Source organism: Anabrus simplex, chromosome 3 (assembly GCF_040414725.1).
Source record: "Anabrus simplex isolate iqAnaSimp1 chromosome 3, ASM4041472v1, whole genome shotgun sequence".
NCBI classification, from domain to species: domain Eukaryota; kingdom Metazoa; phylum Arthropoda; class Insecta; order Orthoptera; family Tettigoniidae; genus Anabrus; species Anabrus simplex.
In genome coordinates, this window is record NC_090267.1 from 18,118,645 (window position 1) to 18,146,106 (window position 27,462).

General features: G+C 38.9%; 1 protein-coding gene across 1 annotated transcript in view; it reads right to left on the reverse strand.

Moving 5' to 3' along the window:
- Nucleotides 1–27,122, reverse strand: part of LOC136866955 (zinc finger protein 160-like) — a 58,441-nt gene extending 31,319 nt beyond the window's left edge. Inside the window, exons 1-3 of the mRNA XM_068226973.1 lie at nucleotides 27,023–27,122; nucleotides 26,625–26,719; nucleotides 25,609–25,726 (exon numbers count right to left, since the gene is read on the reverse strand). Of these exons, the coding sequence (XP_068083074.1) occupies nucleotides 25,609–25,674 (66 nt within the window). The 5' untranslated portion in view covers nucleotides 25,675–25,726; nucleotides 26,625–26,719; nucleotides 27,023–27,122. The remainder of the gene's footprint in view (nucleotides 1–25,608; nucleotides 25,727–26,624; nucleotides 26,720–27,022) is intronic.
- Nucleotides 27,123–27,462: the final 340 nt, after the last annotated feature.

Genomic DNA, 27,462 nt, shown 5'->3' on the forward strand with positions numbered 1-27,462 from the left:
GTCCAATATTATCCCATTTCAGTGCACATGCCCATCATTGGTGTGTGAGTAAATGATTAGATTTACAAGGATCTGTAATATATAGAACACCCACCAGAGTGCATTTGTGATGGCACCATCCTGTTGTTAAGTTGTTACCAGTTAACTGTGAGTCAGACAGTTAAGCAAGACGGGCAGAGAGGGACTGCATGCAGTACGAAGCACCTGAGATATCTCACAGATGCTTTAGACAGCCCATCCACCAACTGACACATTTGACAGAGGCCGCATTGTGGGACTGCATGAGCCTGGTTGGTTGTATTGTGCAATTGCCTGGCATGTGGACCATTTTGATGTCACAATGGCCTGATTTTGGACTTACCGTGTACATAAGGGCATTCAATCATGCCGTGCTGTTTCGGGCCGACCACGAAACACTACCCCGGGGGAAGACCGTCGTAAGGTGCGCCAAGCATTGCGGGACCCCATAACTTTGGCACCCACAAACATGTACTGTAGAGTCTACAACATCCCGTGAGTTCCCGCACAGTGTTTCAACGACTCGCATCTGCCAGATTGGGGTCCTACTGCCCCATCCGTTGGTTGCCATTGATATAGAACACCAACGCCTGTTACCGAGGTAACGTTTTTAGCCTTCCCCATTTATGTTTTGGGACTGGCTAACGCTGTAGAAATTTGTGTCACATCATGCTCATCTTTCAAACTTGTTTTCTATGACTACTTCTAAGTTACTGGAGGCCATTCTCCAAACTTATTATTTTGACTTGCCTAAAACTCTCTGTTCTATTTTGTATTCAAGAACTCTCTGTTTGTGTTTCGCGTATTCTGTGCCAAACAACGCTAAACTAGTGTCTGCCTTCTGTGCAAGCGAGCCCAGCTCTTAGCCATGCCTATGTTGCTGGCCAATCAGGGCTAGCGAGGATTGTTACGTAATGGACCTCTCTCTCTGGATCGTAGTGGCTCGTTGTCTGTTGGAAGCTATCATGGCGATCAGAAGCAAACATCTTTGTGGCTCTACGCGAGCAATCTGTGTAACCATGGATTACGGATAAAACCGTTGATGTGCGAGGATGTTGTTCATCCTCAAGAACTTCATTTATATTTAGAATTGGTTATACCTTCCTACTAGTGGATTAAGTATGACTACGGCGAATAAATTGTGAGTATGTAAACAATGCGTCTCTTGAAACATGGAAGCTACATTGGAACTGTAAGTTACATGTTCATGCATCAAGTCTTCATCATCAAGGGGTCTGTGACTTCATATAAATCTTCCTCCCCGAATGTTTTCCGAACTTTAAGCGGTGCTTTGGAAATCGTCTGATTTTTGAAATTAATGTAATCACTAAAAAAAGAAACAACTTTTCAGTATTGGTCATTCTCCTACTGAAACATGGGTTTCTCATTTGTAATTTTCTAAAAGCTTGCCAACAAAATTTTGGCTTTTGTTATTTTATATTTAAAGCAATGTTCTCGGGAGTTATGGGGTGGTTTTGTTTCACCCTAAAGAAATGTATCATTTCATTTGTGTAATGCCTGAAAGAATTCCCAAAAGCGTCTATTTCTAGTTTTCGGTCCCTTGTTGATGTAACACCTTTCCGTTCTGTGTTTTAGTAGGATGAGCATGTGATTATCTACCAATTTTCTGTCGGTACCGGAGTCATCTCACTATTTGGTTATGGGATCTCTTACTGGAGTTACCTTCCTTTTCTGCATGTTATCGAGCGACTTCTAGTGGCCATCTTCATCATCTGCTATGTATACTTTATTAAACTGCTCTCCTGTATGATAGGAAGCGGTACCTGTTTAACTAGTGTGCGACAGTGTGTATCTGCAGATGTCATTTTTAAACCACGTTGTGGCGAGGTCCCTATGGACAATTGGTAGTGTAAGATGTTTGGTCATTGCTCAACCGCTTTCCGGTTGGTCAGCTAATTGGAGGTATTTTATTACCTTTCTTTGATTTAATTGGGTGTTCTATTGTAGAAGGTATATTTTAGGAATTTTTTCGAAATTGGTTGGTAATATGACTTCTGAGTTAAGTACCCTCCTGAGGTTTTTATCAAAACCACCCCTTTTCTGTACTTCCCTTGGTGTTTATAGTAGAGTTGTGAGTTAACTATCTTCCATCATTGCGTTTTTCTTTGCTTTGTGTTCTTCAGTAGATAGGTTGTCGATGACAAAGTGTAGCGCTCTCTACACCTAATAGTACTAGAGGTCTCCAACTGATTCTGTCTGAGTTACCTTAGCTAGGAAGAACTGTTATCCTTAACCCAAGGGATTTATTTATTTTCTTAATCCTTGCTATCTGGTCTGTAGTTGATTTCTTCCTGTGATTATTTTTGGGTCTTCTCTCTCTTGATCGCTGGGTTATGTGAGATCATGTACATGAGTTGTTGATGCAAAAAGGAATAATTCAATAATTTTGGTTGAATATTCGTGAAACCTTAAGAATCGTTAAGCTCACTGAATTGTAGTTCTGTGCCCATTTCTTTCTAGTGTTTAAAAATTTGGGTTTCATTTCTCCTGCTCTACCGGTGTAACGTGGTTGGTTGTGAAATTGTTCTCCTGTGGTAATGTTGGGTTAATTTACTTTTAATAGGTTAGTATCCTGTACCCGAGGTGAGGTTTTGGCCTCCATATATTATTTATTTTATTTTGGGTATTGGAGATGTACGTGGGAGATCATTTCATAAAACTGTAATTCAATTTTGAGCAGTCCTGCTGTTATGATAATGGTCTATTTGAGTTATCTATTGGATGATTAGACTATTAGTATTTAATGTAATGTACGTACTGGTGGATTATGTGTATTTCTTGGATTACGATGTGTTTGTGACTTTCGGTTGATGAAGTAAGTTGTACTTAGGAAAATTGTGGTGGTATGTATCCTGGTAGTGTTCTTGATATTTGAGGTTATCCGAAGGTACCTTAGATTACTTCCCTACAACCTTGGTGAAATTTTGGAAAAGGATGTTATGTACTGTCAACTTTTCTTTACATTCTTCACCTTATTTCTGTTGTTTAGGGTTGTAGATAGTTTTGATATGACTCTTTCCTTTATCTTTACCTGCGACTTTAAGATTTTCTTCCTTTCTGATTATAATGTCTCCCTGCAGCTGTTATGTGTAGTGATCAAAAGAAGTGTGAGCTGTTAAGTTCCATCGTAAACTTGTTTTGAGCATAATCTTTGTGGTGAGGATGGTTGTAGAGCAACCGTTGTATGCCCCACTATCATTTTGATTATACGTATCTCCTTCGTCCTCTCCACACATTCTTTGCCTCGACAGGGACCATTTTACAAGTAACTATTCTCATTTTGGTTCCGTATTGAAGTTGACGTATGTCTCAAATATTATTACAATATTTTTAAGTCCACCTCTTCAATACAATACAATATAATCCACTATTTCAAATGGTTAAAATTTTATACATAATACATAAAAGTCAATGGTACATGTTTCACCCTCCTTTACGGGCATCATCAGCCTATATCAATCTTAATAATAATACATATGAGTCTTTCTAATCTTATAAATTATAGGGTAAAATTTTGAACAATGATTTTGTAAAATATTATACAATAACATCTAAAACAACGATAATGCACTAAAGTGTGTTAAAAAAATAAACAGTTTTTGAAGACTAAAACCTGGTTAAACATGGATATTTGAGAGTTTAAAACTAAAATGGATCCTTTTTTGTATATCATTAAGACTGTGATGGCCTTGAGTGTAAACACAATCATCAAAAGGGGATGTTTCTTCGATTCCCATAGTATGAATCCAAGATGGTAAAATCACTGTCAGTTATTTAAAACAGAAGTGTGGACGTAATAAACATGTTAAAATGTATACGGTTGATATATCTGAAAGTAAAAAAGAAAATGGAACTTCTTGTAGAGGCGTTGCTAATGATAAAACGTATGTCAAAGCTAGCGGATGTCAGTAATTATGTTGGTAGTCAAATGGATCCAAAAGACGGTCAAGTTGGTGTTATAACCCCGTTGAAACATTTGTTGGATGAAATGATCAAGTTTTTTCTGAAACAAAATGTTAAAGAAAGTTGGTTAAATAACACTGTACAAGAGACTTCCCATACGTCAAAAATGCCTAAGGCGGTAGGCTACTTACTCGTACGGTGCGTATTAAGTACGTCGGGCTGTTCCAGCAACTCTAGCTTGAGTGAGCTTTCTACTTCTAGTATTATAACGGTGTGGCTGAGGTAGTGAAGGACATGGAGGAGGGGTAAGAGTGGGCGGATCCTTGCGCGCATGTGTTGTTATTGGGGGGCTGTTAGGAGCAAGATGGGCGGGCCTAACCTTTGACGAGGTGGTGGAAGCTTTAGAACAAGAAGTTCTAAAAGTTTGCGGGATTGTATTATGTTTTGAATTCACAATGCCTAATAACTTTGGAGTTAGCTCATATAAAGGATTTTTTGCCTCCGTGGCATCATTAAGATTATGGTCTTTGTTATAGGCTTGGTCTAAAAAGATGTAAAGATTTTCTAATTCATTCATAAGTCTTCCTTTGCCTATACATTTTAAAATAGTGAGATCCTTATCAATTGATGTAAACTGGTGTCCTGTTTCACTCATGTGTGAGCTCATCGCTGAATATTTGTTGTGTTTTAAGGCATTGTAATGCTCCATATATCTCGTATAGAAGCTGCGCCAAGTCTGTCCGACATAACTAAATCCACACTGAGCACAAGTTAATCTGTAAATACCAGATCTCGAAAAACGGCTGTTTTTATAATTGACTTTATTATGATTAAAAAAATATACTTTGATTTGTATTTACTGTTCTGAAAACAATATTAATGTCATATTTCTTCAGTGTGTTGGCGATCTGGTGGATGGCTGGGTTATTGTATGTAAACGTAGCGTAAATAGTTTTTTTTAGGTTTATCTGGAATGAGATTTGTAGATAGTTTATATTTAACTTTATTGATTAACTGGTTAATCATTTCAACTTTGAACCCATTAAGTTTAGCCAAGTTCCTTATATAGTTTAATTCTATTTTTAAGTTGTAAGGGAAGAGTGGGATTTTTAAGGCTCTGTGTATTAAATTATAGAATAATGCTTGTTTTTGAGATTTTGGATGTAAAGAGGAATTATTTATGATTATAGGAGATTGTGTGGGTTTTTTGTAGATTTGAAAATCGAAAGTATTATTGGCGCGCGTGATCGTTATATCTAAAAAATTTAAGGACTGTTTAACTTCGTCTTCTTTAGTGAATTTTACATTAGGGTCAATTTTATTTAATTTCTCTAAAACTTCGTCGCTGTTAGTAACATTTTTGTCAATAACCACAAAAGTGTCATCCACAAATCTTAGCCATAAACATATACCTTTTATATGTCCTTTGATTTTTGTGTACTCTATTGAGTCCATGTAAATGTCAGCCAAGATGCCGGACAAAGGGTCACCCATGGCTAAGCCAGTCTGTTGATAAATCTTACCATTAAAGTAGAAAAAGTTGTTATTCAATACAAAATTCAGGATCTTCATAAATTCATCAATTTCCAGCTTACTCAGGCTGCTAAGTTTTGAAATATTGTCATAGATAATTTTGACTGTTTCTCTAGTAGGTATATTTGGGTACATGCTTATGACATCATAGGAACACATTACAGTATATGGTTAGGTTGTAAGTCAAATTTACTTAAAATATCGCAAAATTTGATTGAGTTCTTTAAAGGAAGTTTATTATTAAACTTATAATGTTGTTTTAGAAAACCGTGGATATATTTGGAAACTTTATAGGTAGGACTATTACGGCAATTAATAATCGGACGTACGGGAATGTTGTTTTTATGGATTTTAGGTAGGGCTCTGGCTATTGGAATGCTGGGGTTCATGTTGATCAGTCTCTGTTGTTCCTGTTCATTGGGAAGGAATGTGGAGTTCATAATTATAGATTTTAAACTGCGTTGTATTCTTACGATAGGATCTTTGCTAACTATTGTATAAATATTATCCTTAAAAAATTCTTCAGTTTTATTTATGTAATTGTCCTTATCCATTAATACTATAGACCCTCCCTTATCAGCTTTTGTGACTATGATGTCATTACAGTAGAACCTCGATAATTCGAAATCGGTTAATTCAAAATCCCACGTAATTCGAAGAAGCTCTCATTCCCGGAAACATGAGATACAGTTTTGCATATTATTTAAATTGTTTAATTCGAAATACGGATAATTCGTAATTCGAAGTACATTGTCGGCCCCATTACCGAAATTCAGTCTTTTAATTCGAAACTGCCTTTACATTTTAAAACAATAGTATGTTACAGAGTAATTTCAACTCGAAATTTATCCGCGTCATAATAGAACGCGTGTTCCGCAACGTGGAGGGGTAGCTTTCCGCACTTACACTCACTTCGGTGGGTCTACAGTGCGCTTCATGATTGCCAAGTTGAATGAAATCGGAATTCTTTTGTATTCAACCTTTTAAGGAACGCCGTAATATCACGCAACAGGCAGTGTGCGGGAAAACAGAATGCGCGAACACTGGCGATGCCGACAGTTGACGAAAAATAATAATAAATATAATAAATTCGTAGGCACCGAACAATACCGGTACTATCATTGCCGATGAAACTGCATTGCTTTATTTTAATGCGAGCCCAAACGGTCTTATGGTTTTAAAGGAGAAAGTGCCAGCCGGAGAATCGTACAAGGGTCGGGGATGATGGTCATTGTAGTGCGTTGCGATTGCAATGCACATGGAAGCGAGAAACTTTATCCCCTCGTCATAGAAAAGTTCGATAAGCTACAACGTTTTAAGGGCGTCGGGCACTTTCCATCCCAGTACAAAGCATCTAAAAATGCAAACAGTACAGATATCCAAAAAATTATGCATTTGCACAGGGGAACCAGCATAATTTATCCTCGTCTTTGAAATGTGTGATTTTTTTCTTTCGTTGCGTGAGGTTATGTTCGTCAGTGATTTATCCAAGTGCATTATTTGAACATTGTAAATGCACCTTGTTGGATACATTTCGGAAATAGCTTTTCCATGGCATTGGAAAGGTTTAAACTGTGAATCGAGGTGATTGCATGTATTAATGGGTCTTAGAATACTTTGTGACGCGGCAAGTGTTTACATTTCTGAAGTACGAGAGAAGTGCCATGGCGGGAAATCGTACAAGGTTAGAGTCATAGGAAAGTTAGATTTTAAGGCCATTGGGTCCTTTCTGTGTAAATACAAGGCATCTAAAATGCATACAGTATAGTACTCCAATGAATAAAGCACTTGTACATGGGAGCTAGCATAGATTTCTCCTCGTCTTTGAATCGTGCTTTTTTTTTTTTCGTTCTTCCGTTGCGTGAGGTTATATTTGCCAATGAGATATGCAAGTGCATTATTTGAATACTGTAAATGCACATTTTTGGATAAATTTAGGAAATATTTCTTTTTTCATGGCATTTGAAAGTTTTAAACTGTGAATCAAGGTTAAGTGCATGCAGTAACGGGCCTTAGAATATTTCGTAACGCGGCAAGGGTTGGTACTTCTGAATTGCGAACTGGCGGTTAATTCGAAATCACGTAATTCGAAGTCCGATTTTTGAGTCCCAACGACTTCGAATTAACGAGGTTTTACTGTATCTTCTATTTCAGTTTTCAGATTACGCATTAAAGTTTTTTATTAGAGTCGGATTTAGCATTAAGTTCTTTAGATAGTGTAGGTAATTTTTTTATGTCAAATAAACTATTAAGTTAGAATGCAAACTTATTGAAATGGGCAACAAATAATCTACACTACAGAACGGTTATGTTATGAGTCTTGCATAAAGTTAAGGGGTACAGCCCATTAGAACTCCTAGAATGTATGTTATTCTTGCTACATAACGGGTGAACGTGCTAGACGAGACTTCCTAATAACCAAATTAGTTTGCATTCTAACCTATTATTGCATAAACATTTTGAGTGTTGTAATGTAAGTCTAAGATAGTCTGTGGTACGAAACCGTACTTTGAAAGAGATTACTAAATTAAAATCTTCGTGATTAGTAATATTGCACGAGAATGGCTAAATTTCTTTATCTATGGAGTTCGAAGAGTTGAGGTGTGTTGGCCGCGGCTCGATACTAGAATTAGCTCGACCTCTAATGAAGGCAATTACAAGTTAAGAGTTTGTTTGCTATCTCAGGTCTCAACTCGCTAAAGTGTAATAGCCAGCTTATAAATGGTATTTATCCAGTGCACAGCAGTTAAAATTACCACTGATATCAAGTGTCACGGAACCTCCGTGACTCAGGCGCCAGCGCGCTGGCCTTTCACTGCTCGGAGCAATGGTTCACTCATGCGAGACTTGTGTCTGAAAAAGGATTTTCTCCGGGTGCTCCGGCTTTCCCTATCATCAAATCTAATGTCATTTTGAACTTCAAAGGGGAGTTTAGAAATGTTAGCCTCTACCTCAGCCGCTGTGGTAATAATATCTAAGTCCTTTTTTTCACTAGGCCAGTTATACTTTGGACCTTTATTCAGGAGTTCTATTTCTGTTCCAGAAAACTGCTCGTTGGTTAAATGAACAATTGTAGGTGTGTGGACATTTGAAGGACTTGTACTTTGTTTATCTATATTCTGTACAATGGACTGCATTTGAGTTTCTTTTAAATGTGATAATTTCTTGTCTAAAGTAGCCTGTTTCTTGTCAAGTAAAACCATCATTTTGTAGTCTACGTGAAGTTGGAAAGAGTTCCATTCTAATGGGGCTAATGTCTGAGCTACCGTTAAATGAATTTTATATAGTTGTATGTTCAATTGAGATTTCTTCTTGTATAGTGACCTAATTACATTCCTTAACCATATTACATTTTTTTTCTTGGACTTTTTTCATACTTGGGATGGTTAAGTTCTTTCTTTGTGTAGGTCTCAAAAATTTTGGGATCAATTTTAGTTGTAAACATTGCTTTAAAAATGTTATATCTTGAGACAACTTGGACATTTTAATTTTAAGATTGATAAACCTATTTAATTTGGATTTTGCCTGGTTGGCTACCAAGTTACAAGTAACTATTCTCATTTTGGTTCCGTATTGAAGTTGACGTATGTCTCAAATATTATTACAATACTTTTAAGTCCACCTCTTCAATACAACACAATATAATCCACTATTTCAAATGGTTAAAATTTCATACATAATACATAAAAGTCAATGGTACATGTTTCACCCTCCTTTACGGGCATCATCAGCCTATATCAATCTTAATAATGATACATATGGAGTCTTTCTAATCTTATAAATTATAGGATAAAATGTTGAACAATGACTTCGTAAAATATTATACAATAACATCTAAAACAACGATAATGCACTAAAGTGTGTTAAAAAAAATTAACAGTTTTTGAAGACTAAAACGTGGTTAAACATGGATATTTGAGAGTTTAAAACTAAAACTACTGAAGAATTGATGTTTGACATGGTATTATGTAATTAAATATGGTGGTTCCATGATTTACGTTGTTAAACTTTCAGTTTGTTCTATTAAAGTCTTCATTTATTTTAAAAGCGTTTTCCCTATATGTTCATGTTTTTCCCGGTATTTCTCTGCATAATTGAGTTATGTGCTGGCTATTAATGAATAGCTATTGTTAATTTCATATCCCCTTAATTCTGTTCTCCTGTGTGCTTTTGAAATTTATGAATCTTATTTTTGGTAGTATGAACATTCATTTGGTTCTTTTCCCCTCCATTTCAGGGTAAGTACCTATATGTTGGATATCTGCTGTATCTTATTTATCATATTATTGTTGTCTTATTTGACCTATGTGGTAAACTAGTTTCACCTTCTGGTATTTCATTAGGACAGTGGTATGATAGGCATTCTGAGTCGACTGACTGTGTTTTAAGGTTTCGTTAAGTTTAACATGTGGATCTTGGTATACTTGAAAAGTGGACTCACCAATTTTGCTTTTCTTTGTTACCCTTGCGTTTCTGCACTTTTATCCCAAACATTAGTTAATTCTATCGAGCAAGAAACCAGATAATGCAATCCTTTGATCGAAAAACCCTATCATTAAAATATTAACTTGAGGGTAAAGTAATTTTAAGACATAGAGGTATTGGACCACGAAGGAAATCGTTTCACGTGATAAAGATGGTTAACTCTTCGAAACGCATTTTGGGTGTGTGACTAGTTAGAAAGGTGAAAGAAATACTACTTTGGAATTGTGTAACAAAACCGAAACCTTTAATTCAAAAGTATTCTGTGGGTGACCATTGTGATGGTATTCTCGTGAACAAAGTTGTGCAAAAGCAAAAGAAGTTTGGAACTGGTTTTTCGCCATGGACTTCATTAAAGTTGGAATTAGTTTTGAACTTACACCGACTTCTGCCTACGTCATCTGGGTATTATGTGGAAGGTACGAGTGCTTGACATCAAAGGTCAGTATTTGGGGTCATTTAATTATGTGGACATCATGAACAAATTTGGTTTGCTTCAAGACCACTATACTGGTAACAGACTATGTTGGTGAATATGTCCTACTCGAGAGGAGGAGGCTGTTACCAAGGTAACGTCTTTATCCTTCCCCATTTATGTTTTGGGACTGGCAATCGCTGTAGAAATTTGTGTCACATCATGCTCATCTGTCAAACTTGTTTTCTATGACTACTTCTAAATTACTGGTGGCCATTCTCCTAACTTATTATTTTGACTTGCCTAAAACTCTCTGTTCTATTTATTATTCAAGAACTGTCTGTGTTTCGAATATTCTGTGCCAAACAGTGCTAAACTACTGTCTGCCTTCTGCGCAAGCGAGCCCGGCTCTTAGCCGTGCCTATGTTGCTGGCCAATCAGGCTAGCGAGGATAGTCACGTAATGGACCTCTCTCTCTGGATCGTAGTGGCTCGATGTGCGAGGATGTTGTTCATCCTCAAGAACTTCATTTATATTTAGAATTAGTTATACCTTCCTACTAGTGGATTAAGTACGACCACGGCGAATAAATTGTGAGTATGTAAACAATGCGTCTCTCGAAACATGGAAGCTACATTGGAACTGTAAGTTACATGTTCATGCATCAAGTCTTCATCATCAATGAGTCTGTGACTTCAGATAAATCTTCCTCTCCGAATGTTTTCCGAACTTTAAGTGGTGCTTTGGAAATCGCCTGATTTTTGAAATTAATGTAATCACTTAAAAAAAAAAAACTTTTAAGTATTGGTAATTCTCCTACTGAAACATGGTTTTCTCACTTGTAATTTTCTAAAAGCTTGCCAACAAAATTTTGGGTAATATTATTTTATATTTAAAGCAACGTTCTCGGGAGTTACGGGGTGGTTTTGTTTCGCCCTAAAGAAATGTATAATTCATTTGTGTAATGCCTGAAAGAGTTCCCAAAAGAGTCTATTTCTAGTTTTCGGTCCCTTGTTGATTCCATTTATTTTGTGTCATGCTTTATCTCTATTTTATCTTTATTCTGATATTCATTTTCCTTGAGTCTCTTTTGTTCTTTCTCGTGTTCCATTATTGTGGGACCCTTGGGATTGGTGCCTTGTAAATTTTGCCGCACCGTAACATGGCGATGTTTACTAATTTTTAATGATTGTTGATGATTGATTGACTTAAAGTTGAGGGTGGATTTTTCCTTTGGAGCATGACTTCGGCATTCTGCGCTATTTTTTGGGTGTACTTGGTTTCTTATTTGATGTTTTCATTACCCTTTCGGGGAATCTCTGTTTATTTTTGTCCCATTTTCTGTTGTGGTTTTTGGGGCCTATTTCGGGTTCATAATTGAGACCTTTTAAAATCTTGACGCTTGTGTAAGTTCATGGCAATAAAATTGAATCTGGTCAAGTGTTTTCTGAAACTTTAAAAGTAACTGAGAATTTTGGTGGAAATTCATTGAGATTGCAGATAGGAAACTTAACTCCTGCCGTAGGCCTACTTAAGATACCAAATTGTTTTCTTTTGCCTTAATTTTCTTGACGACCGTTCTTGAATTTGTGAGTTAACCGTTAATTTCTTCTTTTTCTCTAGTTATCTAAGTTTAACTTATTAAATAATTAATTTTGTTACATTGCAGCTCATTGAGCCTATTTTAATGGCATTGTTTTCCCCCAGTTGTTAAACATTCTTCATATTTTAACATTAAATCCTTTTAAACTCCATATCTGGTTCGTCATTCTTTCAATTAGTTGTACCGGTTAATACTGTAAGAGTTTAATCGTAAGTATCCACGGGAACTTCTTGTCATCCAATAGTAAGTTTTCTTTACTTTAATAATTATTTTGTGTGGGGTATCTGCCCAGTGATTAATTTATCCTTATGCATTTATTTACCTTGTCCTGTATTCGTACCAGCTCAAAGGATGGTACCGGCTGGTGCACGCCTACACTTGGAGTGGTGCCTTCCCAAGGGACACGGGGAGAGGTCGACTGGCATCATGTTCAGTGATGAGTCTCACTTCCCCATTACCTCCGACGACCATCAAATGCAGGTTTGGTGGCTTCGAGGGCAGATCCTGCCTATATTGTGGGAAGACACAGAGGCGTAAACCCAAGCATCATGGTGTGCGGAGCCAGATGATAAGCATTCAGGTCTCCTCAAATAATATTTAGATAGACTATGATGGCACAGCGACACATCACAGACATTCTGCGTTCGCACGTCTTACCCCTTATGGTATAGCACGCTGGGACAGTGTTCCAGAAAGATAATGCATGCCCACACACAACACATGTGTCTATGGACTGCCTAGAGCATGTTGAGGTCATCCAATGGCCAGCAAGATCCCCAGACCTCTCCATCACTGAACAAGTGTAGGATGACATTGGAAGCGGACTCCGTCCCAGTACCAACCTGCGGGATCTCGAGGGATAGCTGCAGGATGAACCTGCCTCAGGAGAGGATCCAAAGGCTGTTTGACACCATTCTAAACTGCATACGGGCAAGCATTGTGGCCAGGAGGGGTGCAACACCCTACTCACCTGGTGCCAACATACCACCTGTAACTGCCAACGGCCTTGTCTCTTTCATCCCATATTGTAATCAGTTCAATAAAGGTTCATGGTCTTTCAGCATATGTAGTTTCATTCCCTTTCAACACTACTTCTGGATGCTTAACTTTTTTTGTCAGGCAGTGTACATCTAAACAGCCTTTAAAGCTATTGAAGACCAACAGACCTGACTACTTTTATAACTTCCACACACAATTCATACCCTCTCATTCCACCATGGGTCTCTTATTTGCCACAAGCACCCTCTGCACAAATTCCTTCTTGAACATGCCCCATTCCACGTCCACACCCGCCAGCTCAGCTCCGGGTGTGTGTTGTTTCAGTTCATTTTAGAATTTTCCTTTTACTTCAATCTATATATTAAAAGTATACTAGAAACAGTTTTGTCCAAACCGTACATATCTTCTACTGGATCAATCAGCTTCATTTCTGTTTTATTCTCTCCGGAAAGACATGCTAATATTCAGTCATCTTTTAGCAATACTAAAATCAAATCACTAAATGACCACTCTAATAGTAGCAGGTGAAGGCTTACCCCAGCCTGTAACACATTCTGTACTTAGCAGGTTACATGCATTTGAGGAGCAATATCTTTACATAAAGGTAACGACAAAGCTAAACAGTTAAAAATGATAACGACTATAAGCAAACTGGCAATTCCAACCAAATTAGGTGTACATATGACTTAATACTATCTGGAGAGAAATACTGTGGGATTAAGACATACCAATCAATCCCAAGAGAGGAGTAGGGAGGGCATCACATGAAAAGTAATGCAAAATAACCTATATTAGTGCAGAATTGATCATTTTTGGGGTCGCTGAGATAAACAGTGACATTCACGATGACATTTTACGACCAAGTTCAGCCATCATTTCCATAGGAGGTGAGAAGGGGGTGGAAAGGAAAATCACCGAGGTATTTTACACAGGCCCCACGGTGTGGAAGTGACATGCCTGCCTCCTACCTGGAGGCCCTGAGTTCGATTCCTATCCCGATAAGGGATTTTTACCTGAATTTGAGAGCTGGTTTGAGGTCCACTCAGCCTACATGATCACAACTGAGGAGCTATCTGACAATGAGATGGCCACTGTGGTCTAAAATCCGAAGATTAATGACCAAGAGGATTTGTCCTGCTGACCATACAATTCCTTAGAACCTGCAGGTTGTTGGGCTGCAGAGCGGTCGGGGCTGTTGCGCCATATATAGTTTGGTTCACTTTTGGTGTGTCTGTTCCAGCACAGCTCTCATCCAAACTTGGTACACATATGGCTTACTTATCCTGTAGGATTGAGAGATCACTAGCACCCCTGCGGCTGGAGGATGGGACACTAAAATATCATTAAAAAATTACCAATCTATGTGTTGAATTCATACATTTAGGGGTCGCTGAGATGAACAGTAACACTCCAGATGACATTTAATTCAAAGTACAGTCACCGTTGGCATAGAGGGGGATGAACAGGTGTGAAGAAGAAAACCCCTGAGATAAGTAGTTCACAAGGCTGATTGGTGACAGCTGGCATCATGTACATCATACGGTTATCACTTATTTTTATTATTTAACTGAAGGAATCAACTTTCAAAATGTCCATTCTTCTTCTGTTGCATTCCCCCTTTGCACTGATGTCTCCCATGACAGTCACTACCGCTTCCTTTATTTCTCTCCCTCCAGAGTCTCCACATCATCATCTCTGCGTTGTCCGACTCGTTGGCTGAACAGTCAGCGTACTGGCCTTCGGTTCAGAGGGTCCCGGGTTCGATTCCCGGCCGGGCCGGGGATTTTAACCTTAATTGGTTAATTCCAATGGCACAGGGGCTGGGTGTATGTCTTATCTTCGTCAATTTCATCCTCATCACGACACGCAGGTCGCCTACGGGAGTCAAACTGAAAGACCTGCACCTGGCGAGCCGAATCCGTCCTGGGATATCCCGGCACTAAAAGCCACACAACATTTCATTTCATCTCTGCGTCTAGTCTCTGATGCAAATACCTGAATGAAATCCTTTGCCCCTTCTTTCTCCTTAACTGTATATACATTATTCGTTCACTTTTTGGTCCCCTTATCTACATACCTATCAAAGGTCTTATTAGTTATTATCCCCACTCCATTCCTTGCCTTATGACCTCCACTCTCTCCCTCAACTAATTTTTTTTTCCTTTTGCTCTCCATTTAACCTCACTCAATCCCATCATAGCTATATTCTCCTTCTTTATAGAATCAGTCACCTGTTCCAATGTCCACGCCAGTGACATGAGGTTCATTACTGCCACCTTCGTAACATTCTCTACCACTCAACGACTTCTCACTATTCCCCCAGTATAAGAACTGAAAATTGCTTCTGATAAATGCCCTAACTTTTCCCAGGGCTGATTTTAAAGTGCCATTTTTTATTTTAGGTTGTTATTATGATATCGCCACCCCCAAAAGCATTTTAGAGCTACTACCACGAGGTGGTATGGCTGCTCCTAACCTGGAGTCAGACACTACTCAATGGGTTTGTGTCTCATATCCTACACCAATGAGACCATCCCACATAACGAAACTCATATGTCCAAAGCCATTGGTCACGATAGGCAATTGGGTTATTTACAGCTGCCTGACACTTGACTATACAGACTACTCATTATTGTAGTGGGGCTACTGGCCAGACCGGCCTATCTTACAAATATCAGACTATAATTTTCATTCCTACATTTCATTACTTCTTTTACAGAAGCTGGTATTTGAACAGAAAATTATAAACATCCTGTTCTTCATAATAAGTTATATTTTTGCACTTTAGGCGATGATGGGATATGAGAAGGCCAGAGCTGAGGAGCAAGCAACTGTGACCTTAATTAAGGTTCAGCCCCAGCATTTGCTACTGTGAAAATTGGAAGCCACAGGAAGCCAATGTGAGAGCTCACAGCTATGTTACCCGAAGAGCATTTTATGTATTGTTAAAATGTCTTTCAGCAATTAAAATATCATGGCTATGTACTTGCTTTTAGCCACACTGCATTATTTTGAAATAAACTTCAGGTGAAATTCTATGAGACGTATTTGCTTTCCTAGGAACTGCACATAAATAATGACAGTATTGTGAGGACTGAGCCCTCAAGATGGTTTTCCCTTTTAACATAAAGCAAATGCTAGGAGTGTACCTTAATTAACACTGTGGTCCCTTTCATCCTAATCCTATTCCCATATGTCCAGTCTGTGTTGGTGAAATATAAGACAAATACTAAGTAATCTAGAATATTATTACTGAAGTACATGAATAACAACAGAAGCACAGTCCTAATTCTAACAGGTGATGGTTGATGTACCTGTCATTACACAAATAGGTCTTATGGAAATGACAGGACAGGAAAGGGTTAGAAGTGGGAAGGGAGCTGCCATGACTTTAATTCAGGTACAGCTCCAGCATCTGCCTGGTGTTGAAATGAGAAATCATGCAAAACAAATTTCATGGCTGCCGACAGTGGGATACGAACCCTCTATCTCCTGAATGTAAGCTGGTAGCTACATGCCCCAAAGCATGCAGACACATGCCCTGTAAAGGCTAGGTCAAAGAGCAGTGAAACCTTTCTGGACAGTAATAAAGAATCTTAGAATGGCAGGGAAATAAGGATATGAACAGTGTTTTTGGGTAAATAAACTAACTCACAATAGGTCGCAGTCAATCACTAGACAGGTGGAAGGAATATTTTGAAAACCTTCTCAATGTAAAAGGAGATCTTCCTGGTGGCGTTGCGAATAATCAAGCTCACAGGGAGGAAAATGGTGGTGATGATGAAATTGCGCTTGATGAAGTGGAAAGGATGGAAAATAAACTCCATGCCATAAAGCAGACAGGATAGATGAACATAGATCTGAAATGGTGAAATATAATAAGGCAAAGATGAAATGCCCTCATAGAGTAGGGCCTACTAAGGTTAGCATGAAATATTAGTACGGTACTTTCTGATTGGACAAAAGCAGTAATTGCAACTTTCCTTACTGAAGTGAACAGAATGGATTGAAACAACTATCGAGGTATCTCACTGATCAATATACCAGGCAAGGTGTTCACTGGGATTTTGGAAGGGAGGGTGAAATCAATGATTGAGAGGAAATTGGATGGAAACAAGCGTGGTTTCAGACCACAGAGGGGCTGTCAGGATCAGATTTTCAGTATGCGCCAGTTAACTGATAAATGCTACGAGAAGAATAGACAGTTATGTTTAGCAGATCTGGAGATTGCATATAATAAGAGTACTGAGGGAAAAGATGTTCACCATACTGGAGAACTGTGCAATTAATTGTAGATTATTAAAATCAGTCAAAGGCATTTATGATTACAATTGCTGGTAGAATGAGTTCTTGCTTCACAGTACTTGCAGGGGTTAGACAATACTGCGTTCTTTCATCTTTGTTGTTTGTAGTTAAAATGGAATGTCTGTTGAAAGTTACAAAATGCCAGAGAGGAATTCAGTTACGTGGAAATGTAGTAAGCCATTTGGTCTATGTTAAAGACTTGGTCTTAATGACAGATTGTGCTGAAAGCCTGCAGTCTAATATGTTGGAACTTCAAAAAAGATACAATTGATGATAACGATGCTTGTCGTTTTAAGGGGCCTAACATCTAGGTCATTGGCCCCTGATGGTACGAAATGAAATGACAAAACAAAAGTTCTAAATCATCCACTGACCAAAAGAAAAAGAAGACATGAAGAATGAATGGATGGACAAGTACCCAAAAAATCAGTGGATCCTACCCAAAAACTACCACAAAGAAACAGTATTACCGACCAGGAACCATTCTAAAGTACTATCCTGATGATAATGATGATGATACTTGTTTTCTAAAGGGGTCCATCCAGGTCAATGGTCCCTCATAATGGTACATGTCGCTAGTAAAGTAGAACCATGGTATTTCTCATGTTGGGGTACTAGCGAAGGCTCACCGTGTTCCACACATAATGGTACTACTCACAAGTATTGTACGTCATACAGGTAACGCAGACCTATGGTGTTTCTCCGACAATGGTGCCACTCATAGCCAACGCAAACCGTTGAGGTTCCTCACCTAGGTGTACTAGTCACAGGTGCCGGTATTCCCGTGGTGTTCTCACATAATGGGTACTAATCACAGGCAACGCAGACCTATGGTGTCGCTCATATAGTGGTACAACTCGCATGCAACGCCCAGACCGGCGGTGTTGCTCACATGGGTATGACTCACGGGTACTGGAAACCCACAGGCGAACCAACTCTCTGTTGCTACTAATCACAAACCTGGTTTGTATCTAATATAGTGGTACTACTCGCATGTACAGGCAACCCATGGTTTTCCCCGCGTGATGGTACGAATCTAAAGTAGTTTCATGGTTCTAATTCAATCATCCCTTGGTTGCCCCTTTTAGTTGCCTCTCACGACAGGCAGGGGATACTGTGGGTGTATGTTTTGTCTGTGTCCCCCACCCACAGGGGGTAGAGAGAGAGAGAAAAAGAAGAAAGATGGGATCCGTCACTTCAAAAAATGAAGTAATGGATGATGAAAGGCAAGGGCCATGAAGGGCATGAAAATGAAAGACCCCCTAGGCCTCGAATGCTCTAATACTGTCGGGGTCGGAAAAGAACAAGAGTTGACCAAGGGAGGTCGGACAGGATAGATGAAAGTGAGGAGCCTGGCACAAGTAAGTGGAAGCTATGCCAAGACTCAGCTAAGGGCCCCGTGGTTGCCAATCCACATTCCCAAGTTGAGAGCCCCTTGTAGTCGACTCTTACGACAGGCAAGGGATACCGCGGGTGTATTCTACATGTGAGTCCCCCACCCGCAGGGGGTAGTGTGTTCGGTCCGCGAGAGGTATTTTATTTCCCTCAAGTCCGCCGGCAAGCCAGTTAGAACCCTCCTATCCGCCACCTGGGACACGCCATGTGGGAGTATCACCTCTCCCCCTTCTACGCCAGTGTAGTAGGTTTATGGAAAAAGATACAATTAGAATGGTCTGAAAATCAGCCTTTCCAAAACCAAACTGATGTCAGTAGGTAAGAAATCCAAGAGACCTGAATAACAGATTGGGGATACAAAGCTGGAACGTGTGGATCATTTGAAGTATTTACAATGTGTGTGTGTGTTTTTTTTTTTTCGCTATTTGCTTTACGTCACACCAACACATATGTCTTATGGCGACAATGGGATAGGAAACGCCTAGGAATGGGAAGGAAGTGGCCTAGATTTTAATTAAGGTACAGACCCAGTATTTGCCTGGTGTGAAAATGGGAAAGCATGGAAAACCATCACCCAGGCTGCCGACAGTGGGGCTTCGAACCCACTATCTCTGGATTACTGGATACTGGCCGCACTTAAGTGACTGCGACGGTAATGTATGTTCTCCCAGGATGGTGATATAGTAAGTGCAGTAAAGCTAATGCAGTGACGTCACAGTATGGTCAGCTCCTGGACAAAACTATCGTTATATCGATCTGTTTTCAGACCAACATTGCTTTATGAGAGCACAAGCTGGGTGGACTATGAATATCTAATTTATAAGTCTGAAGTAACAGACACGAAAGTAGTGAGAATAATTGCTGGTACACAAAGAACAGTGGCAGGAGGGTACTTGGAATAAGGAGATTAAGGATAAATTAGGAATGAACTTCATGGATGAAGCTGTAAGCAAAAACCAGCTTTCCTGATGGGGTCTTGTGATGCAACTGGATGAGGATATGTTACCTAGGAGAATAATGGACTGTGTTGTGGAAGGTAAGATTAGTAGTGGGAAACCAAGGTGACAAGGTTTAGACTCAGTTTCTAACGATTTAAAGATAAGAAGCATAGAACTAAAAGTGGTCACAGAACTATCTACAAATAGAGGATTGTGGCAACAGATAGTAAATTCAGAGACTTGCAGATCGAACAGTGAAAGGCATAACAGACTATGATGAATATGTATGTATGTATGTATAATATTAAGCTTCTGGCAATTCTTGGGCAATATCACACCTACAAAGTAGTAGGTTAGAATATTTGGAATTTATTTTCAATGTCAAGTTGTCATTATTACTAGTTTTATGTCTCTATCTTTATGGTTTTTCATGGCAGTAATATGTTGGAATTCTGTCCTTTAAGATTTCCTCTATGTGCCAGAAAATCTACTGATTTGAGGCTTGTATATTTGAGCACTCTTAATACCACCAGAGTGATCAAAGACTGAACATAGCAACCTGAAATCAGAAGGCTCCTCCCAACTACCCAAACATTGTTTTTTTTTTTTTGCCATTTGCTTTACGTCGCACTGACACAGATAGGTCTTATGGCAACGGTGGGACAGGAACAGCCTAGGAATGGGAAGACAGCAGCCATGGGAAACCACAGAAAACCACCTTCAGGGCTGCCGACAGTGGGATTTGAAGCCAATATCTCCCAGATGCGAGCTCACAGCTGGGTGCCCCTAACGACACCACCAACTCACCTGGTGCTTCTTGTCACAATGAGGAGCTACTGAACTACTCAGAAGATTACAAGAAACTGTGCTGAATGCAGTAACAGAGCAAAGAAAGATGAAAAGAAACCCATTTCTTCTTCAAAATCCTGCCAGTGAAATGAGCTTTCAGACATGAAATGCATAATAAGAAACACACACCTACAAATTCTGCATTGCCACCAATAATGTAACCATAACTTTAAGTCAATACAAGATTATCTTTAAAAAATGTTCTGGTGTTAGGTTTAGCCTTAATTACTGCATTGCTGGGGTGAAAGTTCCTTAACCCTTTAGATGCTGACCCATAACAGGTCACCATATGCATAGAATGCCAATTTATTTACGTCTCAGTTTAAAAGATATGAAGGTAAAATTTGGTATGTGAGCTTGATATACTCCAAGCAACATAAACATGCAGATTGAATTTCAAAAACCAAAATTTCATTGGATACTGTGCACAAAATAATATTTTTTATTTAAAAAGGAAAAACATAATTTGAAATTAATTAGCACATTTTACACTAAATCCAAAGTGACTAAGTGAAGATATTCAATATTAACTCTTATCTGGGATCATATGTACCAATTTATATTCTTAATGTAGGTCTACTTTCCAATTTATAAACTAACTAGCTGTAGTACCCGGCGTTGTCCGGGTAGCTTTTGAATGTTTACCTTTAGTATTTGTATTACCAGTTAGTTAAGTGTGAAGTGGATGCTTATTGATTTATTTTTGAGATATTGATTTTACGACCTATTATGTAGTTTTAGAGTTATTTAGATGTATCTGATTTCAAGTTTTAGATTATTTAATTTTCGAGTAAACACTAATCTAGGTCATTTTATACTATTTACTTTCAAGCCCTTCTCAGCTCCTGCCTCGATGGAGGCTGATCGTGGACTTAAACGCTATCCACAGCGTCACAGTTCGTATCAGCGACACATAAACAATGGATTTCGACATTAATATTAGTTATTTTCCTTATTTTTTTGCACGTCAGCTTCTCTCATTCCCCAACACCAGCGGGGGCTAGGTGTATCTGACCTCCACAGTAATGTTTTCTATATAGTAAGTCATGTGCATACCAAGTTTGATTGAGAGAAATGCTAGAACATACACACATACATCCTTAAACTCTGTCCCTTTGGATGTTTTCAATTTTTTGCCAGTTCTCATCCGCCTGCCGATTAGGACCGAGTTTATCTTAAACGGCATCCAGAGTGTCACAGTTAATTTCAGCGACCCCGAAAACTATGGATTAGACACAAATTTTGGTCGTTTTTGGATAATTTTTACATTTCGCCCCTACTTTAGAGGCTAGGAGCCTCTTACCCCTAAGGTATATTTTTCCAGACAGTAGGTCCAGTATACACACATGCGTCCATTCTCTCGGTCATTTTCGAAATTTTGTTTTTCACTTTTTCTTACCGCTATGCGGAAGGAGGCAGAAATTGGACTTCTAAAAAAAATGGAGCGTTACTATTCACCTCAGCGTCCCCGAAAAGAATGGATTCGACACTATTTTCGATTATTTCTACATCTCACCCCGTCGTAGGTGTGCTAGGGTTGTCATACCTCCACGCAGTTTGTCTCCTGATAATAAGTCATAAGTGACCAAGTTTGTTTGAAATTGCTTCCGCAGTCCCGAAATGTATGGATTCAACACTAATTTCAGTCATTTTCAGTCATAATTACATTTCGTCCCCTTATCTAAGGCTTCTAGGGGTGTCTTTCTCCCACAGTATTTTTTTCAGGTAGTAAGTAATATTTGTATCAAGTTCTACTGACAGTTATACTGGAACATACAAAAAAACATCCTTAATCTCGGTCATTTGGATATTTTCTGTTCTTGACTCCTTCTCACCCGCCTGGCAATTGGGGATCAACTTGGACTTAATGACAACCGGAGTGTCACTCCTCATTTCAGCGACCTCTAGAACCATGGATGTGACATTATTTTCGATTATTTTATATCTAACTCCCCCCTAACCCCCCACCACAAAGGGGCCTGAATTTGGAATTTAAAAGTCCAGAGTGCCACTATTCATCTCAGCGACCCAGAATACTATGGATTCGACACTATTTTCCATAATTTTATATATATCGCCCCCTACCCCGAAGGGGGCTGAACTTGGTTTAAAAGATTCCGGAGTGTCACTGTTCATCTCAGTGACCCCGAAAAGTATGGATTAGACAATACTTTCGATGATTTTTATATATCAGCTCCCTGCCCCCCCCCCCCCGCCTCTAAGGGCACCAGGGGTGTCTTACCCTCACATGGTTTGTCTCATGATACTAAAATTCCGGACTGCCACTATTCATCTCAGCGACCCCGAAAACTGTGTATTCGACACTAATTACGATTATTTTTATGTATCACTCCACCTTGCCCCCCACCCTAAAGGGGGCTGAACTTGGAATTAAAAAATTCCCCGGATGCCACTATTCACCTAAGCGACCACGAAAACTATGTATTCGACACTATTTTTGATTATTTGTATATATCACTCCCCCCTCGCCCCCACACCATAGGGTGCTGAACTTGGACTTTTAAAAAATCGGAGTGTCACTATTCATCTCAACGACCCCGAAAAGTATGGATTCGACACTATTTTCGTTTATTTATATATATGACCCCCCTTGCCTCCCGCCCCTAAGGGTTCCTGGGGTGTCTTACCCCCACAAATCCGGAGTGTCGCAAATCACTTTGGCTACCCCGAAAACTATGTATTCGACAGTATTTACGATTACAGTATTTGTATACATCACTCCCCCCTCGCCCCCCTCCCAAAGGGGCTGAACTTGGACTTTTAAAAATATTGGAGTGTCACTATTCATCTCAAAGACCCCGAAAAGTATTTATTCGACCCTAAGGGTTCCTGGGGCGTCCTACCCCCACGTGGTTTGCCTCCCGATACTAAAAATCTGGGGTGTTCCTATTCACCACGGCGACCCCGAAAACTATATATTTGACACTAAATACCAATATTTTTATATCTCACCCCCCCCCCTTGCACCCCACCCTAAAGGGGCTGAACTTGGAATTTGAAAATTCCCGGGATGTTGCTATTCATCTAAGCGACCACGAACAGTATGGATTCGACACTATTTTCGATTATGTGTATATATCACTCCCCCCCTCTCCCCCGCCCCAAAGGGGGCTGAACTTGGACTTTTTTAAAATTTGGAGTGACACTATTCATCTCAGCGACCCCGAAAAGTATGGATTCGACACTATTTTCGTTTATTTTTATATATGACCCCCCTCGCCCCCAGTGGTGTTTGGGATGTCTTACCCCCACGCGGTTTGTCTCCTGATACCAAGTCATAAGTGTATCAAATTTGGTTGAAATCGCTCCAATGGTTTGGGAGGAGATGTGGTACAAACCCACCCACCCACATACATACAATGACTTTTATATATATATATATATATATAACATATTGAACATGTGGAGAGAAAGACACCAACAGTGTAACCTGTCAACAATTGGATATTTTATGAATTTGGGGAGATTAATAGTAATCATTTGAGAGAACTGTGTCTAGTAGCAGTATTTGTTATTACAGTACAGTTCAGAAGATCAGAACAACATACAAAATCAACTAATAGTGTCAGGAATGACAGTGTAAAGAACAGATTGAAATATTCTATTGGTGGAGTATCATAAAAATATTTTGGCCCTGAGATTTCATAAAAATGGTGGGGATGGACATTACTTTCAAGGAATATGCATTCAGTCCAAGAATCATCTACTTCACTGTCACTGTCATTTCCTTTAGCACTGTCACTATAACTCTTTGACATTGCATAAAATGTTGTAAGCCCATTAGCCAATGGCACGGATCCATCATTCTCTGGTGCACTACCTGAAGAACCAGAAACATCACAATCATCCCTTTCCTTAAAATTAGAGTCGCTTACATCTTCGAAACAACCCAAAAGTTCCCAAATTTATTCTCCCGAAATAGGCCTAAGTGACCTTGTTGTGATAAATGTACTATTTACAACTTTACTATGACCTAAATAAATGGCTAAGTAACTATAACTACAGTACAAATAATAATAAACCTAAAATATAATGATAAACAACTCAAATGCATCAATTAGAATGTAAAATTATTGAAAACAAATCACAACATGTGGACATAAATAAACAAGGAGGCTGCCATACTGGATCATAGACGTGAAGCGCTCACAGACCATAGACACACAATTGACAAGTAAACTAGCAAAAATAAAGTTATGTCAGTGCCATCTAAGGACATAAGAAGGAACCAAAAACACTCTACCTTCTTTCTACTTGATTTGTTGCACAATCTAGCACCATAATGCATAACTACACCTCTTATAAGAGGGTACCAATCGAATTGGCATCCTGACACTTTTCGTACAGAATGTAAGTACCGATGCATTGGCATCTTAGCACTGTAAGAGTTAAGGTGATCGCTGCAAGCCCCTAGGTGTTAATATAATGAAAAATTGGGGTAATCACATAAACAGGATTGTAAATAAAGGGAACATATCTCTGCCCATGGTTATGGGGGGGGTATTTAGGGGTTTTAGTAAAGCTGTAAAGGAGAGGGCATATAAGTCTCTTGTATTACTCCAACTAGAGCATGGATCCAGTGTATGGTGCCCTCATCAGGATTACTTTATTCAAGAACTTGGAAAAATCCAAAGAAAAACAGTTCAATTTGTCCTCGGTGATTTCCGACTAAAGAATAGAAAAGGGTCGAGCTGCTTGACTAAGTGGTATGTTCCAAACTGTCAATGGACAGATGGCATGAAAAGACTTCAGTATACGAAAAAGTCTGAGTGGTGTTTTTAAACATACGACAGATATTTGTTTATAAGACGAGTTAGGGATTGGGATAATTTACCATGGGAGATGTTCAATAATCTTCCAAATAGTTGGCAATTATTTAAGAAAAGACTAGATGAACAAGAGATTAGGAATCTGCCACGTGGGCGACTCCCTTCAATGCACATCTGCGTTCATTGATCAAAGCGATATGCTCATACAATTTCTGAACAACACAACCGCAAGTAGAGTTACGGAACCAGTCAAATATGATCAGCTGCTAACGGTTAAAATCTTATCAATATAAAATTATCATCAGCTGCTAACGGTTAAAATCTTATCAATATAAAATTATCTGCAATGATACTTACAAGTGAAGTATTTCCTGCTTCCTTGAGGCAGACAGGTTCCTCTTTGATAGTTACTTGCAAATCCATTTCACAAAGCTTATGTAGTTTTAGATGGAGCAGGGCATGTGAATTAATTCCACTGAAACATGAGCCAGAAACATATTTTTATTAGTTCTGTTTGGGTCATAGTCCATAGTCAATGTTAGACTCTTAGACGACTGTCGATATTGTGCTCATAGCCACAGGACGTCCAGTTTTGACAGAAGCTGAATCTCAAGGACATATACTTTCTTTGGAAAACATCCCAAATCCACTACCTGGGATTAATTTGCAGCCCCATAGTAAAAATCCAGTGACTACGCCGCTTACTTATTCCCCGATATACCTCTCCATAACACAATATCATGTATGGTCAAGGATGGGCACCTACCTCAGGAAACTAAAGCGGGAGTAGAAGGGGAAGCCTCATTCAAACAGACTCCAGAATAAATACCTTGACTCTTTACCAAGGGAATGCTATCAGAGAAGAATGCCATTGCGTAAATGAGATCAGGAAGACTATTTGGGCTGTATGATATCAAAATGCAAACTCATAAATATTTCTGCTAAAATAGACCTAATTCCTGGTGCCCATACCAATGAGCCATAGTGGAAAGGAAGGTTCAGGCTTTCAAACACCAGAACAATATACCCGTTCTGTAATGGAGATAGGAAAACCTACCTTTTGTTAAAACAGAATTCCTGAAGAACAATACCAAATTTTCAAACTCCAAAATTAGGAGCATCTGCCACAGCACGGCCAGTGAAGTGATGCTGTCATAACCTTCGTTGGTGGTACGAAAAGTAAACGTTGATATTTATTATTCTGGGATGATACATAGCCTACATTATCCTGAATTATATTATCTTTCAAATGGTGAAAGAAATGTCAAAACTGGTCCAGTAGTTTCTATAAAAACACAAACACACAGTCTCTATTCATATATTCATGTTCTGCTTTTTGTGCATGAAAATATGAACTGGACAGTAAAACTTACCTGATTTCGCAAAATGTTAACTTCTTTGTTCAAGTCTACGAATATGGCAACAGTAAATATCTGAAACTCCAACTTCATCAGCAGAGTGTTGACGGCTGTGAACACAGTTTAAAATAAATATAATCTCAATTTATGAAGGAACTCGAAGAGAAATAGCAAAATCTGCGAAATAAAACGGAGCAAGCTATGGTGATATGTCCAATACACACCATACAAAACAACTGAATTCGAACATTATACAACAAACCAACCATTTCAAAAGCAAACCAGAAATATTGAATAGCCTATCTCACTACAGATTGATACTGAAAAAGAAAACGTTTCCTTGTTAACTATTGTCTCAATTTAATAAAACAAAAATTACTTTCAAGAGACTGAAGCAACAAATAGTTTCTTACTTTCTTTTCTTTCTTGAGGAGGTACGTTTGGGATTAAGACCACTACTTCCCAGTCACAAGTCCTACTTAATATTTCACTGGAGTCACTTTACGATACACTCGCATCCGAAATAACCGTTTTAGACACAAGTAATATCGGCACACTTTATCATGGCGCATTTACACGCTAGTACTGAATCGGTCGACCTCGGCAATATTCGAGATACGTACTGGCAACCTTTGAAACACAAACTATAATAATTTATTTAACGCGCACAACGTGCAAAGAATTACTATATAAAACATTAGTCTTCGTTGCAAAATTTCACCAGTGATTCTGATCGCTGTTTACAATTTAAAACATGGTACCTAGTACAGTGTGCACCACATCTTAAACATACACAGTTCAAACCTGGTTCATGATAACGCTTTATATTACACAGTTTATAATGGAACCCATG